The 17419-nt window shown below is 34.5% G+C and overlaps 1 protein-coding gene across 6 annotated transcripts in view; it reads left to right on the forward strand.

Annotated features, from left to right (window-relative positions):
• The window catches only part of LOC138706724 (solute carrier family 35 member F3), a 106645-nt gene extending 92848 nt beyond the window's left edge, over positions 1–13797 (forward strand). For 4 of the 6 annotated variants that reach the window (XM_069836344.1, XM_069836346.1, XM_069836345.1 and 1 more), the window contains one exon: positions 2910–13797. In XM_069836344.1, coding sequence (XP_069692445.1) covers positions 2910–3024 — 115 coding nt within the window. In that variant the 3' untranslated portion in view covers positions 3025–13797. The remainder of the gene's footprint in view (positions 1–2909) is intronic. The other 2 variants (XR_011334064.1, XM_069836347.1) reach the window with 2 other exon arrangements.
• The last annotated feature ends 3622 nt before the right edge of the window (positions 13798–17419 follow it).

Here is a 17419-nt window from a genome sequence, read left to right on the forward strand (position 1 = left end):
CTTCACTGGTAATAATGTACTTCCATAAAAATTTCAAAGGAAAGGAGATTAAGTTATTCCCACTCAAATGCTTCCCCACCCAGCAATGCATCTGTTTGAGCCACATCTGAAGACTGATGATCTGCACTTTCGTCACTTTTTTTCCTTCACCATCCTGCTGGTTAGTCGCTATCTCTAAACCCTTCATTGTCGTCTGAAGTCTCCTCTGTGCCGCCATCTTGTTTTTTTGTGTATCCTGGAATTCTTTCTGAGGACTTAGAAGTTCGTTGCCAAATCTTTTTCAGTATTCATTTATTACCTGTCAGTAGACTTGTACATAAGATTCTGACACTTTTAAAATCTTAAAGTTACATAAAATCTTACAATTATAAATTAGTAGGTTATAATCATATATAGGGAATGAAAAATGATGATTACGGTACACTGAGTTACAAAAATGACTGGGAATAATAACTATTTACAATGAACTTTACATATATTGACATTTACAAGATGATTTAAAATAATGTATTTCATTTCGTTTATTGAGTTCTCTAATCATACATGATACAACTTACTTACCGGTACTTACTTACTTACAAGTGGCTTTTAAGGAACCTGCAGGTTCATTTCCGCCCTCACATAAGCCCGCCATTGGTCCCTATCCTGTGCCAGATTAATCCAGTCTCTATCATAATATCCCACCTCCCTCAAATCCATTTTAATATTATCCTCCCATCTACATCTCGGCCTTCCCAAAGATCTTTTTCCCTCCAGCCTCCCAACTAACACTCTATATGGACTGATAAGGAGCATAAATTGATAAATTGTAATGATGTAATTCTCCATACTTCGGATGATGACATACAACATGCAGAACACCACCTCTGAATTTAATCTCCATTTAAATACTCCTATAATGAATAATAACACTTTTTTTCGTAAAATTTTGGTAACCACCTTTTTAAATTGTCTATTATAGCTAGTTCCTTAATGTGCTGGGGTAACCTGTTGTAAAATCTGAAGCCAGTACTGGTATTCAATTTTTATGCTATATTTTACGGTCTTTGGTTATTTATCATCATTTGTTTTAAATTGGAGAAATTACGTCATAGGCTAGATAATCGAGACTCTGCTATTCTATCTGAAAACCTATTGTAGAATCCAGAACCCAGTTGAAGATCCCTGTGGAAAGTGTGAGATGCTTGCTGCTGTGTAAATGCTTTTACTTTAGGACATAATATAAAAAAAAAACTTGTGTCTTCTTGATTATTCATTCTTGAATATGCTCTAACATTTATATAATCAGTGATATACTGTTAAGTTATTTGAATAAATAAATAACGACTTCACTGTGTTAACATTATACATTTTTGGTGTTATGTTACCTGATTGATTAGTTTTGATGTTGTTTGCATCTGAGGATTCAGAGGATGATGCAAACAACATCTGAGGAATCAGAGGATGATGCAAACAACATCTGAGGAATCAGAGGATGATGCAAACAACATCTGAGGATTCAGAGGATGATGCAAACAACATCTGAGGATTCAGAGGATGATGCAAACAACATCAAAACTATTCAATCAAGTAACATAACACCAAAAATGTGTAATGTTAACATAGTGAAATCGTTACTTATTTATACATCTCGATTACACAACTTTTAACACTGTATCACTTCGGAATATGTATGATAAGAACTTTCTTGTGTTAAATTTTAACGTACCTTGTTAACATGTTTCGACCTATTTTGGATCATCTTCAGAACTGGTCGTTGTTGGTCTTGGCGCCTCTTGTTTCCTGTGAGGGTGCGTTCGTAGTGTAGAGTCAAAGAGTGTAAGTGTTTTGAAATTGAGTTGTGTGTTGAGAATATCGTTGGGGTGTGTTTTCGTGTGTCTGTATATCTCATATTGTTCTAGTGTGTTGAGTTTCTGGCTTCTTGGTTGGATGTGCAGTATTTCCATGTCTGTGTTGATGTCTCTGTAGGTGTGGTCGGCATTTGTGATGTGTTCTTTGTAACGTGTTTGAAATGATCTGCCTGTCTGTCCTATGTAGAAGTTGTTGCAGGTGTTACATTTGAGTTTGTATATGCCTGTGTGGTTGTATTTGTTTGTTTGTGTTGTTTGTGTGTTGAGATGTTTTTGTAGAGTGTTATTTGTTCTGTATGCTGTAAATAACACTCTACAAAAACATCTCAACACACAAACAACACAAACAAACAAATACAACCACACAGGCGTATACAAACTCAAATGTAACACCTGCAACAACTTCTACATAGGACAGACAGGCAGATCATTTCAAACACGTACAAAGAACACATCACAGCCATAACAAAATTACAAAACACCTCCACATATGCAGAACACATCACAAATGCTAACAACACCCACAGAAACATCAACATAGGCATGGAAATACTGCACATCCAACCAAAAAGCCAGAAACTCAACACACTAGAACATTATGAAATATACAGACACACGAAAACACACCCCAACGATATTCTCAACACACAACTCAATTTCAAAACACATACACTCTTTGACTGTACACTACGAACGCACCTTCACAGAAAACAAGAGGCACCAAGACCAACAACGACCAGTTCTGAAGATGACCGAAAATAGGTCGAAACATGTTAACAAGGTACGTTAAAATTTAACACAAGAAAGTTCTTATCATACATATTCCGAAGTTACTTATTTATTGAAATAACTTAACAGTACATTAGTGAAAATAGAAAAATTAGTCACTGTAAACCCCTGTAAGACTTTTTAACTATCTGAGATAATTGTCCTTGCTTACATAAGGTAAGAAATGTATTAATTGATTAACACTTGACATTAGGGGCAACAAACAGCTCCAGCACAATACGGCACACTGCACCTCGAACTCGGTTTCAACTGGCTTCTCTCCTGTTGTAGATGGAGCCGCCGGCACCGACATGGCGCTCAGGGCAGCCAGAGGCGTGACATCGTGGACTACAGGACCGGCTACATTCGCTCTCACCTGCGGTCGCCGTCGGGCCGGGTGAGATGACCCGACCCGGGACACAGCATCACAGACCCTGACCTGTAGCGCCCTAGTTGTGTCTGTAGTTGCTGTCACCTGATGACTTCAGCAGTAGTTGTCACTGCCACGCGGACTTGAATTATCGGCACTAGTTTTATCACTGAATGCATTGGTAATATTTTAAAAGCTGGACATGACTGAACTTGACGGCGGTGAGTAGCTGTTTCTCTCCTCGTAGTCTTCTCTGAGGACTTTCAGATCTGTTTCATCTCTTCTGGAAATCTAGTGGCAGAATAATTTTAAACGGATTGTCTATTTCCTTGGAACTTTGAAGTCAGGGGCACACGCTAGAGACTGACGTGCTGTCAGTAATCTGTGACATAAATCGAAGTGTGAATCTCAGCAGTTGGTAACGCGATGTTCTTGTAATACGAGTACAAGACAGGGATCTTGATCAAAGTGGCCTAAATCACATTTGTCTCAAGCGGACCTGTCCAACGAAGGCTCACTTCCAGTGGGAACTAATGTCAATGTGCCTGCATGGCGTGGTGCATACCCCATAGTGGCAAGGTCTCTCCCCGCACAACTCCTTCCTTCGTCTACCACACTCAGATGGGTTGAGTTTCGGACTTAGCTCATTCTCAGTATATGGTAAAGTATCTCTTACTCAGTAAGTATACGGTTATTAAAGTAGGAACATAGGAGATATTCAGAGATTTTAAGCTTATATTCCATTGCAGGTCTCAAGTGATACTTTCTATAGAAAAAGGCTGTAGTCATACTAAATTTACTAAATTTCCTATTAAAATAATCTCCCCCTGTGCTTGGAAGTAGTTCAACACACAACATTGTAGTTTTCGATAAAAAACACAGCAGAAGTAGAAAGAGTTCTCTAGCCTCCCAAAAGCAAGAATATCTTTGCCAGTGTGGTGGATGCAAGCCAGATATTGAAGTGTTGTAATATAAAAAGGATATAACACTGTAAATACAGCCTCGAGATATAATTCATTCCAAAAATGTTAAATGTTTTAATAATTGCAGCTTGAACATATAGAATCAATGTAAAGAGTCGATGCCCAATCCAAATTTTTGTTATTTTAACAGTCCTTATGATGTATTTTTAATGTTAAAATGAAATGAAAACAAAGATATTATTGCGGTCACAGAGAAAGATGCAACATCTGACGTCTCCAGTAAGCAAGTGGGATGTAAGAGCTAAAGCACAACATTGAGCTAAATGGCAGTCAGTCAGCTGGAGGGTGGGTGGGCGAGCAGACGGATGGACGGACAGGAAGATAAACGTGGAAGGAAAGTTAGGGACTATCCTAGTGGCAAAGTCGTGTCCACTTGGTGTGTGGCACCAGAAAGGTGAGTGGCATATCCAGTTCCCATTGGCTGAGGGATTCGGGGAGTGTTTTTTTTTTACTTGATTATTTAATAATAATAATAATAATAATAATAATAATAATAATAATAATAATAATGATTTATTTAACCTGGCAGAGTTAAGGCCATACGGCCTTCTCTAACACTCAACCAGGAGTAAAGACTGCGTTACAAAAACACTACAAATTTACAAATTACACTACAATTTTACACACAAAACTGAATAAGATAATAATAATAATAATAAATAAACAACAAATAAGAAGAAATCAGACATAATATATAACATACAGAAAGAAAGAAAAAAGCATAATAATATGTGAACAGCAGGTCAAAATAAATGAGGCATACAAAAAAAAGACAATTATTCATAATAATAATAATAATAATAATAATAATAATAATAATAATAATAATAAATAAGAATAGTAATAATGATGATGATAATAATAATAATAATAATACTAATAATACTAATAGTAGTAATAAAATAATGCAGTACAAAGTATACAGTGAATACAATATTTCTAAATACACACAATAAGGAAAATTAAGATTATATATAGCTCAACTTATCACATTAGAGATATAACATTATCGGAAAATATGAAAACAAAAATATAAAATAAGTTGAATATCATTAGAACATAAAAAAAATGTGAATACGTGGAAACATGCAATACAACACTTGTCATAATAGTAAGTTTGTTTGGCAACTCGTCATAAGATAATTTTCTAACTTGGATTTGAAAGAATTCAATGTTCGGCAGCCCTTGACTTCAGGCGGCAGAGAGTTCCAGTGACGAGAGGTAGCAACAGTGAAGGATGAGGAATACAGAGACGATGCGTGAAGTGGAATTTCTAGCGTGTTATCGCGTTGTGATCGAGTATTAATATTATGATAGCGAGAGAGAGTATGAAATCGAGCGAATAAATAATAGGGGGATGAAGAGTGCATAATTCGATATAAGAGAGAAAGTGAGTGCAGATTTCTCCTCTCATGTAACCTAAGCCATGATAACTTCTTGAAAGACACTGACACTGTACCAACTACTAGGCTACTTAGTGTCAATGGAATTGGTGATAACCAGATACCGTATTTGCTCGCGTAATTTGCGCCCCCGCGTATTTTGCGCACCCTAATTTTTAAGGGATTATTTTGAACTTTATTTTTGCTTCGTGTATTTTGCACACACATTTTACGTACATATTTTTTTCAGTGTAGTAGAGATTACGTACATATTTTTTTCAGTGTAGTAGGGATTTTCCTTCCCTACAGTCCATCGTAGGTCATTCACCAGCAACTGAAGTACCTGCTTCAGAAAGAAACCCCAAAGTCCCGCTACTTTAACAATGCTTGTCCTTGGTAGAGACAAGTTACCGGTATAGAAAATTAGCCCTACCGTAAATACTTACCTATACATATACTAATTGAGATAAACTCAGAACAGGACCTCTTATTTGAAAAATCCGCATATTTTACGCACCCCAATTTTTCAGTGGCCAAAGTTAATTAAAAAGTGCGCAAATTACGCGAGTAAATACGGTAGTATTTGGCGAGATGAGGCCGAGGATTCGTCATAGATTATCTTGCAATTGGGAAAAACTTGGGGAAAAAACCTAACCAGGTAATCAGCCCAAATGGAAATCGAACCCACTTACCAGCGCAACTCTGGATCAACATGCAAACGCACTACCGCCTGAGCTACGCCAGTGGCTTGGTGAGTAGAGGGGAGTTAAAAAAAATATGTTTTGGAGCTGTCAGAAGTTGCTTCTTTCCTTGCGACCACAATAAATAATTTAAACATATCACACACGCGAATTAATATTTCGCCAGTAAATTTTAATATTCAGCACATTTGCGGCATTTCTGAAAAAAAAAATTGATATCCAGAAAGAAGATTTTTTAGGACTGAACGATTCAAATTCAGAATGAAGCACTTCAGTTTGGAGTTGGAAACTTTTAACAAGTTTGTGTCCTGACTTGCAAAAATTAAGCGAGTCCATGTAAGCAGTTCTGTTTAATATGTTATTAATTACGGAGACTCTTGATTAAAATCTGTCAGTTTCTACAAATATCTCCTGGCAGTACTATTTCTAAATCTTCTTGTCTTTTCTGCTGATATTTTACACATTTCGTCTATTTAAAAGATGGTTGAACAAGGCCGTGTAAAGAATAGAGAATTCAGACTGTCTGATTTCTTACATTAAAACCCCCATTACTTCATTAGTGATAACCTTTGGAAAGAACCTAACCCTGACAATCCTGTTATAGTTAACTAAAATATGGATAGAGGTCAGCAAGTACGCTGCAGTTCCCCAGACCCTAAGATCATTCGTAAGAGACTTTACTCATAGTGGACTGCACTTTTTTACCATGAAATGTTCCTGCGTTTAAATGAAAGCATCACCATCGCTACGGTAACTAACAATATGTCAAGATAAAAGTAAACAAAGAATGAAAGAATAGAGGATCAGATCTTCCATGTTGGAGTCTTGATGTGTTCTCTCCAAGTCCTCATGTCTGAATGTTATGCTGTCCAATTTTATGTACACCATGTCCCAAAATATTTGCTCCGATTTCACAGTACTTTATCTCTAGAATTATTAATACTACAGCAATGCAGTAACTGTAATAGACGGGTAATCTGTCCAATTTGTTATACCTTACAAGCTCTGGTCACACAGCACTCATCTAGGAGATATTCCAACTACCACGCACTGCGCAGCGTGTCACCGCAGCTGTGATGCGACAGCGTAGTTCTTGTAGGCTGTTAGTAGACCGAGGATTGCATGAAAATGCATGCTTTTTTTTGCTACGCCATATCATACAGAGTGAACCATAAGTAATATCATTAATTTCAGGAGGGTTATTCTTTGAGATATTTCAAACAAAACAATTTAATACAATTTTGCTCGTTTTTGCTTCCTTTTCAAGATTTCGTTTTTGAGACTAACTTCATTCCTATAGCTTACATACTTTCCGAAATAAACCGTATTAAAATCTGAACAATAATTTTTGGACATGTTATATTTATTTTGGAATATGTATGATAAAACTTTCCTATGTTAAACTCCAACGTACCTCGTTTACATGTTTCGACCTATTTATTGGTCATCCTCAGAACTGGTCGTTGATACATACTAGTGCTATACAAAGGAAACAAAAGACAGATCCAAAACCTACATCAACACATAAACAAAATACACCCAAAGCTACACTACATATTAGAAATTGAAAACAACAAATCCATAAATTTTATAGACATCACAATAACAAAAGTAGACAACAAACACACATACACAACATCCAACCACCCCACACAACACAAAAAGCTGCATTCCGAACAATGGTACACAGACTACTCAACTTACCAATGAACCAACAGGATTACAACGAAGAACTAAACACAATCAAACACATAGCACAAGAAAACGGATACAACCCTACAAAATAGACAACATAATACGTAAGACAAAACATAATCACAAAAAACATAAGAATACAACACAAACACAAGAACACAAAAAATACATCACACTAACATACGAAAACAAGAACACACACAAAATTGCAACCTCATTCAAGAAATTAAATTACAACATCGCATACAGAACAAATAACACTCTACAAAAACATCTCAACACACAAACAAAGAAATACAACCACACAGGCGTATACAAACTCAAATGTAATACCTGCAACAACTTCTACATAGGACAGACAGGCAGATCGTTTCAAACACGTTACAAATAACACATCACAGCCATAACAAAATTACAAAACACCTCCACATATGCAGAACACATCACAAATGCCGACCACACCTACAGAGACATCAACACAGACATGGAAATACTACACATCCAACAAAAAAGAAACTCAACACACTAGAACAATATGAAATATACAGACACACGAAAACACACCCTAACGATATTCTCAACACACAACTCAATTCCAAAACACTTACACGCTTTGACTCTACACTACGAACGCACCCACACAGGAAACAACAGGCGCCAAGACCAACAACGACCAGTTCTGAAGATGACCGAAAATAGGTCGAAACATGTTAACAAGGTACGTTAAAATTCAACACAAGAAAGTCCATACATATTCCGAAATAATTTTTGGACATGTTATATTTATTATTAACAAACCATTTTGTAGAAGATAGGTGAAACAACCTCCATTATACCTCTCTGTGAATATACAAAGGCCATACCGAGTCACAGTTAATATCACAGTGAAAGAAAGCATTCAGCACGAACATACTTACTCTATTATAAGAAAAATCTTTTACTCACGAAGTCTCCATAATGAATCATTATTTTTTCACCTTTTTAGGCACTAAAAAAGTGCCTTCCTACATCTCATAGGAAATAACCCAAATCATGTTGGATATCCTCTTTGTTTTCAAAGAGGTGGCCTCGCTTAATAGCTTTTTCTGAGCATCATCATCATCATCATCATCAACTTCGTCGCTGCTGTCATCACCAGTGTCTAAGAATAGGCCTCATTTCCAGTTCCGACTTCAAAAAATATTAGTATCTTCCTTTTAGTCTTCCGAATATAGTAACTCTGTGTCATTTAGTATAAATCCATTAAAATTTTATTTCAGTCATACATCATAAAGAAGAAAACAGGTGATAGGAGACAATTTTCTGGGTATATTCACTTAAATAAACTTCACATCACATTACAACTACAAGGAAAGGAAGGGAATTTTTCCTTTACATGACAAGGCATAGCCTAACACTGTTCATCTCTTCAAAGGGAGAAGCATGATAATTAATCAGACCAATGGTTCCCAAAATGGGGTTGCGAGATCATTTACAAGATGAAACTAAAAAATTCTTTATTAACATAAATTTATATAGAAACGTGAACAGGGTTGAACATAAAAGTAAAAAAAAAAAGTTTTAGTAATTAGTTATAAAGTAAAAAATAAATGCGATAAATGTACCTCTTTTGAGAAATTAGCTTCTCAAATCTGAACTCTATATTCACGAATTGTTATTATTTCCAAATTTTTACTTTTGTTTTGGTGGCAATAATAGACTAGAAACTTATTTTTCATAAATACGAATTTGAAAGTACTACAAAAAATTGAAGTTCTTCTTTGTAAGCTAGAGATATTCTTGCATTCTTTTGATCCAAAACTGCTCTACGCTCTGCAAAAAAATAATAATAATAATAATAATAATAATAATAATAATACTTACTTACTTAGTTACAAATGGCTTTTAAGGAACCCGAAGGTTCATTGCCGCCCTCACATAAGCCCGCCATCGGTCCCTATCCTGTGCAAGATTAATCCAGTAATAATAATAATAATAATAATTTTAATATTTCATCAGTACATACATATTTCAGTGAGTCTATTTTTTTTTAATTACAGCTAGTTGAATGTAACTATTAGAAACGGATTCATTATCCATTTGTGACCGTCGTAATTGTTTTACGTTTCTTCCAGAAAATACTCAATAAGCTCTTGTTTAAAATTGTCCAAACTTATTGCATGTCCACAAAAACAAACTCAGAATTTGTCATATCATACGGCACATAGCTAAGTTTCCCATGAGATTTTTTTAATATATTGGAATGAATCATATTTCTTTTTGTCAAGTGATGTAGACCAGAAATGAAGTTTCTTTATAAATCCATCGATTTTATCTCCGACTGTTATTGTGTTAATATCTTGACCTTGCATATTGCTATTCAGAATGTTTAAGTGTTCGAAAAATGTATCAGCAAGATAGACTAGTCTAAGAAGTCAAAGAGAATTGCAAAATAGGTTTGTGTATTCCAATTTATGATCTTGCAGGTACCAGTACATTAGAATCTGGGTAGTATCTATTGGTTATGAGTAAAGTTATCGTTGTTTTCGATTTTATAGGGATTTGTATATTTTGAATAGAGTTGAGTACCACTGCGATAGTTACAAACAAATGTCTTGCCCAGAAGTAGGTCGCACCTTCTAAAAGTTTGGGAACCAGTGGATTAGACATTGTATGCAGTGGAGATCTGTTTGGATCAATGCGAGGCCACTACTTTGGAGTCTGAGATGTTCAGCATGCTGTATGTTATTTGATGACGAATTCTACCTCAAGGGAATTTTTTTAAGTCCCAGAAAGGTAACAAGAATGCATCGACCGCAGTGGTGATTTCATAGAGAAATAAAATAAAACCATTTTTCTCATTGTTGTGATTGTGTTTCTTAGACTCATTTTCTTCGATCCTGATATGAATATATCTAGTACTCTTCTTATGTCACGCCATTTCCAAATTTCACACCATTCTCACATAAGCTGACAATCTCTCTTATCATATTTATCTTCAGCATAATAACTATTTGGTGCTTTTATACAGGTTGTCTTATTTATCTTGTGCACCTCAAATAACTTTTATGTTTGGACTAGAATTGAAAAAAAATTGTTTGGCAGTTATTTTACAACAACGGTCTAACATAAATATAGAGATTTGGTTCATGTAACTGCATACTTGTACAAAATACAAGTGACGTCATCACTTTTTCAAATAGCACCACATAATTTAACCATGTGCAATGAATTACGCTCTTTAAGACGAGTTCAAAAATGTATCATAATGCTACCATTCCAAACAATAACAATAGCAAACGAAATCAATGGTGGTGTCCCATTTATCTTGTGCACTTCAAATAACTTTTATGTTTGAACTTGTATTGAAAATAGTTTTTTTGAAGTACTTTTCTTGTTGCATAAAGCAACATTTGATTTGATTTCATTCATGGTTGGTAATTTACAGTACAGTATGTTATTTCTTGATACAGAAAAGTTTAAAGCTACATTTTTTAATTCGTCTGAAAGAGAGTAATTAATGTAACATGAAAAATTATGAGATCACTTGTATCTTGTGTAAAAAAGCAGTTGCATGAAAAGATCTTAATACTTATGTTAGCCTCATGTTGTAAAATAACTTCCAAAAAATATTTTCAATACAAGTCCAAACATAAAAGTTATTTGAGATGCACAAAATAAATTAAACACAACCATTGGTTTCGTTGTGTTACTGTTTCGGACGGTAGCATTATGATACAATTTTGAACTCTTCTTAAAGAGTGTAGTTCATTCGACATTGTTAAATTGTGTGGTGCTATTTGAAAAAGTGATGACATCACTTGTATCTTGTACAAGAACGCACTTACATGAACCAAATCTTCATACTGTGCAAAATAACTTCCAAAAAAAAATTCAATTCCAGTCCAAACAAAAAAGTTATTTGAGGTGGACAAGATAAATGGGTCATTCTATATATATCACATCAATCAGTTTTACTTAGTCTGGAAAGTGTAGAACACTTAAATTGCTCATAATCCGCTCATTTTTAGGCAATCTCATCACAGAATGAATGGGATTATTTTAAATGTAAACATTCAGTTATTATAGTAGATAGTTCGTTTAAGACCATTTGAGATTAATGCAGATTTAATCATGTTGGAACGCTGTTATATCAGCTTCTGTTTTTAAAAATATAATAATTTTTATTTCTGCAAACTTAAACAATGTTACAAATGTGGGCGGAATTACTCCATATCAGTGTTGATTCTTATTACTTACATCCTCTGATTCATACACAACTTCATCATGTCTAATACTTTTGTCTATGGGAAGTCTTCCTGATTTCTCTTCTATTTCTTAAAATTTTGTTACATGTTTTCAGAAATAATTCACATTGCATGGACCATCTCTTTAACCGAAAGTCTAAAGATAGGCTCTCACTTACCGGAAAAAATTTGTTCATTGCTTTCTGATTTTTATTATAGTGTCGCTTATTGTTCGCATTTCCGAATGAATAATAAAATAGTGTTGTAATTTACCGCTAGAGAGTATTATTTCATTGTAGTGTTCTGAACTGAACCTGAAAATAAAATGAATAGCTCTGTATTTATTTTTATTTTATTGAGCTTCCTCAAATTAGAGGCTGCCATTAGACAAAGCATACAAAACAATATAAATTATGAAAGATAACAGAGAAAGAAAAAAAGTAAAACAAGTACACAAACAAACAAACAAACAAACAATGGCAATTTACAGAATAAAAAAGTTACAAGTAAAGAAGCAATGAAAGCTAATAAGAGAAAGAAAAAAGATAATGTTGCGTTAGTTTTTCAGTACACTGAATTAGAGTCCATATAAGTAGTTTCGTAAAAGTTTGACTGACTCTCTAATTATGAGGAGGGCCAGTTCATTCAGAAACGATTTGTGCAGTCCTAGGGTCTTATAAACTATAAAGGACATACCTGGTTAATGTAGTATTTTCCCAATCTCATCCCATATGTTCTTTCTCCATATTACATTGCTTTAATTCTAGTTTCATAAATTATAAAGCTCTTCATACTGTTGAACTTAATAAAATAACCTTTGCGTCATCCATTTCATTATTCAATATTACCGTGATTGGAGGACTTGCAATCGATATATTTGCCATGACATTCTATATTTCGATCTTGGACCGTATGGAAATCTGTTTAGAATTCTCTGGCAAAAATTCTGAATGGAATCCGGTCGTGTAGAAAGAGGCAATATGGCCAAGTGGGCGATGCTACATTTAAAGTAATGCAAAGAATAAAAATCCGAACGTGGCAAACGAATTTTTTTTCGGTAAGTGAGCTCCTAGCTTAATACGAGTTTGCAAAGATCAGACTGCTTCTTTTTACGAAAAACAATTGATAAAACGCTGTTTCAACTGGATTAAATTACATTAAACAACTGTTTTTAAACTCGTTACTATGACGACTGAATGCTTAATTTGAGAAATGTATATTTCTCTGTAAAGAGGCAATATCTGGTTTTTCAAAGTTGGCAGGATGCCAGCAATTTAAATTGCCCCTTACCTCTGGAGGGAAGAGTATGGATTCTGAAGTCCGCATTGTTACTAATTGACCATTTAAACGCGCGAACATTTTGTGTGTTGGGAGTTACCTCATAGACCCGCCCCTTTCTGCAGAGTGGCTTGTAAATAGTAGCGAACTAAGATATTACTCAATCGGTGTATATTTATGAATATATTGATGTAAAATTTTACAATTTCAGAGATCTGTACAGTATATATACATAGATATATATGTGTAAAAATAAGAATAGATAATTACATACAGGGTACATGGCTTCGTTACTCATACTGCACTAAATCAATGTAAAATGATTATTGAATTTTAAGAATACTTCAGAGTTGTGTACAACTGCGAAGATTAGAGAGTAGAAACCTCATCTCTACGAGGTACTTCTTAATGATGTAACTAACTGTACGTTTTTTACAACTCTTAACCACTCTATGCTACAAAGTCTACATATGTTTTGTAACTAAAATTACAAGTCACATTTTGTAATTGAACCCAAACTAATAAAGAATTGAACAAGTAGAAAGTGTTTTGATTCCCTCTATATTAAACAGATGGTTTTGCCTCACTCGATGCTGACTACAATTTGGTGGATTTGATAAGCCTGAAGGTGACTCGAGAGAATTTTAAACCATAGCATGATGTGATTAAACACAGCCATATGCGAGATGCAAGTACATTTGTGTTCACTTCCTCCTACCACGGCTTTCACTACTGATTGTACAGGGCAATTACAAATGATTCATCAGGTTTTAAGCGCCTGCATAATAGCACATTATGCAACGAGCCTATAATGGTAGTAATTAAGACGCGAGTATGTTTATGAAACGAGCACAAGCGAGTTTCATAATTTTCATACGAGCGTCTTAATTACCATTATAGTCAAGTTTCATACAACTTTTTATGCTCGACCATATTTCTAACTTGAAATTATTGATAAGTATTCATGTTATTCTTATCTGACTGAGGAGCGGAACTGACCTTTTGCAATACCTCGTAAATTGTGAGATGTGCGCAGACGCGAAAGTATTGATTTTTTCCGAGAAACGTCGACATTGACCTTGATATAATCTAGAGAGTAAAATAAACATTAATCTTGATGTAACCTTGAAATTGAATTAGACATTGAAAAACGAGATGACAGATTGAATTTATTTGAATATTATTTACAATTAACGCTAATTATTAATCTAATCTCGCGCTAGTTGTCTTTCGATTGCATATCCGAGAATAATCGATACTTGTGCTTTCATATTGCTACAATGGTATTTTCTGATTGGTGGAACACCTGAACTTTAATGAATAGGTGTACTTTAATGAGGTCCATTAAAGGGCTGCTACCAGGTGTATAATTACTACATTTCGGCATGGTCAAGCATAAAGAAAAATATAACACTTGGAATAATGTATGATACATCAAAATAAACAGAAACTGTCCTTCGGTGTGGCTTCCTCTTGTTACACGACATTCATCAATGCGATGTTGAAGTTCATACCATACATGCAGCAGCATATCCCTGGTAATGGTCGTAAATGCATCTGTAATGCGATCCTTGAGCTCAACCAAAGTTGCTGGTAGTGGTGGCACGTACACTATGTCTTTCACACACCTCCAGAGAAAAAAATCATAGACCGTTAGGTCGGGGGATCTAGGAGGCCACTGTAACAACACTAAGTCATTTTCAGCACATCACCCATCCAACGGCAAGGGAGTTCTGTGTTCAAGTAGCAACACACTTCAGTGTGCCAATGGGGCAGTGCCCCATCAAATTGGAATATGAAGTTATTGGAATCCTCAGTCACATGAGGAAATAACCATTGCTGCAGCATATTGAGGAATGACATACGAGTCACAGTTGTCTCTGTGGAAAAAAAAAAGGGGGGGGCCGTACACCTTTGGTTTAGACACTGCAGCAAACACATTCTCTTTTGGAGAATCCCGTTCGTGTTGCACTGTCAAACGTGATTTTTTCAGTACTCCAGATGCGTACATTATGGCGATTAACTTTGCCACTCAAGTGAAATGTAGCCTCGTCACTAAACACTAGAAGTTCCTCAAAGCCATCATTCTTCTCCATAGCTGCCTCCACGGAATTACAAAATTCATATTGTTTGACGAGGTCTTCCAGTATTCGCTTTTGCAGTAAATGTATGCAGTACAGTTTCATTCGCAATCGGGTTCGTAAAATTTTCCATACAGTTGGTTGTGGAGTATCAAGTCTATGTTGTATATCATTCGTAAAACAATTTATAAATTCGTTAATCTTCGATGCTACTTACCTATTAGAGTTCTACGAAATGTTTATTTGGCCATTATTCAGTCTATCATTCAATATGGTATAATTGTTTGGGGTGGGAGTACAAAAATTAATCTTAGTCCGTTAAATTTACTACAAAAACGAATAATTAAAATTTGTTTGAAGGAAAGTTTCGATTATCCAACTAAATTAATTTATTCTGAATTTAATGTATTTAATATTGAACAAATTTATAAGTATACGCTGTTAAAATTTTATCATAAAAATCGTAATAAGTTTGTATTACAGACACACAATTATGACACAAGACGAAATATTAATTCAACATTAGTAGAACCTAAATGTCTCACATCTGCTGGTCTAAAGCATAGCATAAATTTTGGCCCTCGGTTGTACAATGCTTTAACTAAATTACACCCAGAACTTCTAACATGTAACCCACTAACATATAACAAGAAAATTAGAAACGTGTTAATATCTTCAATTTGATTAAATAAATTTATAGCCTATGTGTATGAATTAATCAACCTATATTATATTTGTATTCTATAATTTTGAAATATATATTAGTCCTACTTTTCACGTGCGATATTATTCTTCTATAGTGTTAATATTATATTATATAATTCCATTGCCGCTGTAATTATATTTTAGTTCCTATTTTATTTTACTTATTTATTATTATTATTATTTTTTATTTTAATATTACATCTGAACTGCGACCGAGCACGAGCGCTGCTCATTCGGTCTCAAATTTTGTTAATACTACTGTATCTTCTTTTTATATTGCTTGTATTATTTTATTTCTATTTCTCTTTGTTTGTTTTGTAATTATATTTCCTTTATTCTGTATATTTGAAATAAATAAATAAATAAATAATCAAGAAATTCTCGGCAAAGAATACATTAATAGAAAAGAGTTATATGTATTAAAGGGATGGTGGATCGAAAAACAGAAATGTGAAGGTCCACCATAACTGTGAATTGTAAAGTTGATTGACAAATAAATATCATTTACATACACATTGGAATGATGAGTGTAACAAAAATGTTAACTAATGCTGAATTCTTGACAGTAAAGCCGTTAACTCTCTTGGTCTCCAATATTTCTCCCATACAGTGGGTTTGGAGGAAAGGGCTGGACATCGCTGAAGATGATTCTGGTCCATTTCTTCCTGAAGACTACACAATGGACAAAGTGGTGAGGAAATAATTTCAATTTTGCTCAAGTGTTTTGAAATAATCGAAAGGATGCAAGTGCACTTTTTCTTGGATACTCAGGAATTACATTTTTTTGTGCAATGAGACACTCCCATCTTATATTATTTAAAATTTGGTGGAAATGATGTGATATTATATCTTGATATTTTGAGTTGTTTAATCTTTTAAGAGTTGAAAATGATGAAGTTGACCTGAGGTATTACTTCCCTTCTTAGCAAGACGGTCAGCAGCTTTATTACCATTGAACAGCTATCCTTTTTTTTTTAAGCTTCATCAGATAGTGTATAATTTTCCTACAGTCAGTTAATTTTTTTTTACTTTTGGTGACAGATTGATTGTTACAGCAGTAATAGCTGCCTTAGAATCACTGAATATAAGAGCTCGTTGAAAATAAGAGATTCAGTACAACAGATTTTGAAGTGTCGAAGATGGCTTCAACTTCTCCATCAAAATTTGCAGCTCTGTAATCTAAGGATTTATAAAACGAGAAAAGTGGACATGTAGCACCAGCATCTGCTTCATTTTATTGGACAGTAGGGATTCATCAGTGAAAATATAAAGCCATTCTTTGTTAGAGAATCTACTGTGAATAGTTTCCAATGCTAGCAATTTTTAGACATCTCTTTGAATGTCACTTTTCTTGGTATCTTCAGCCAGATCCAGAAAATA

This window comes from Periplaneta americana, chromosome 9, assembly GCF_040183065.1.
Source record: "Periplaneta americana isolate PAMFEO1 chromosome 9, P.americana_PAMFEO1_priV1, whole genome shotgun sequence".
NCBI lineage: Eukaryota > Metazoa > Arthropoda > Insecta > Blattodea > Blattidae > Periplaneta > Periplaneta americana.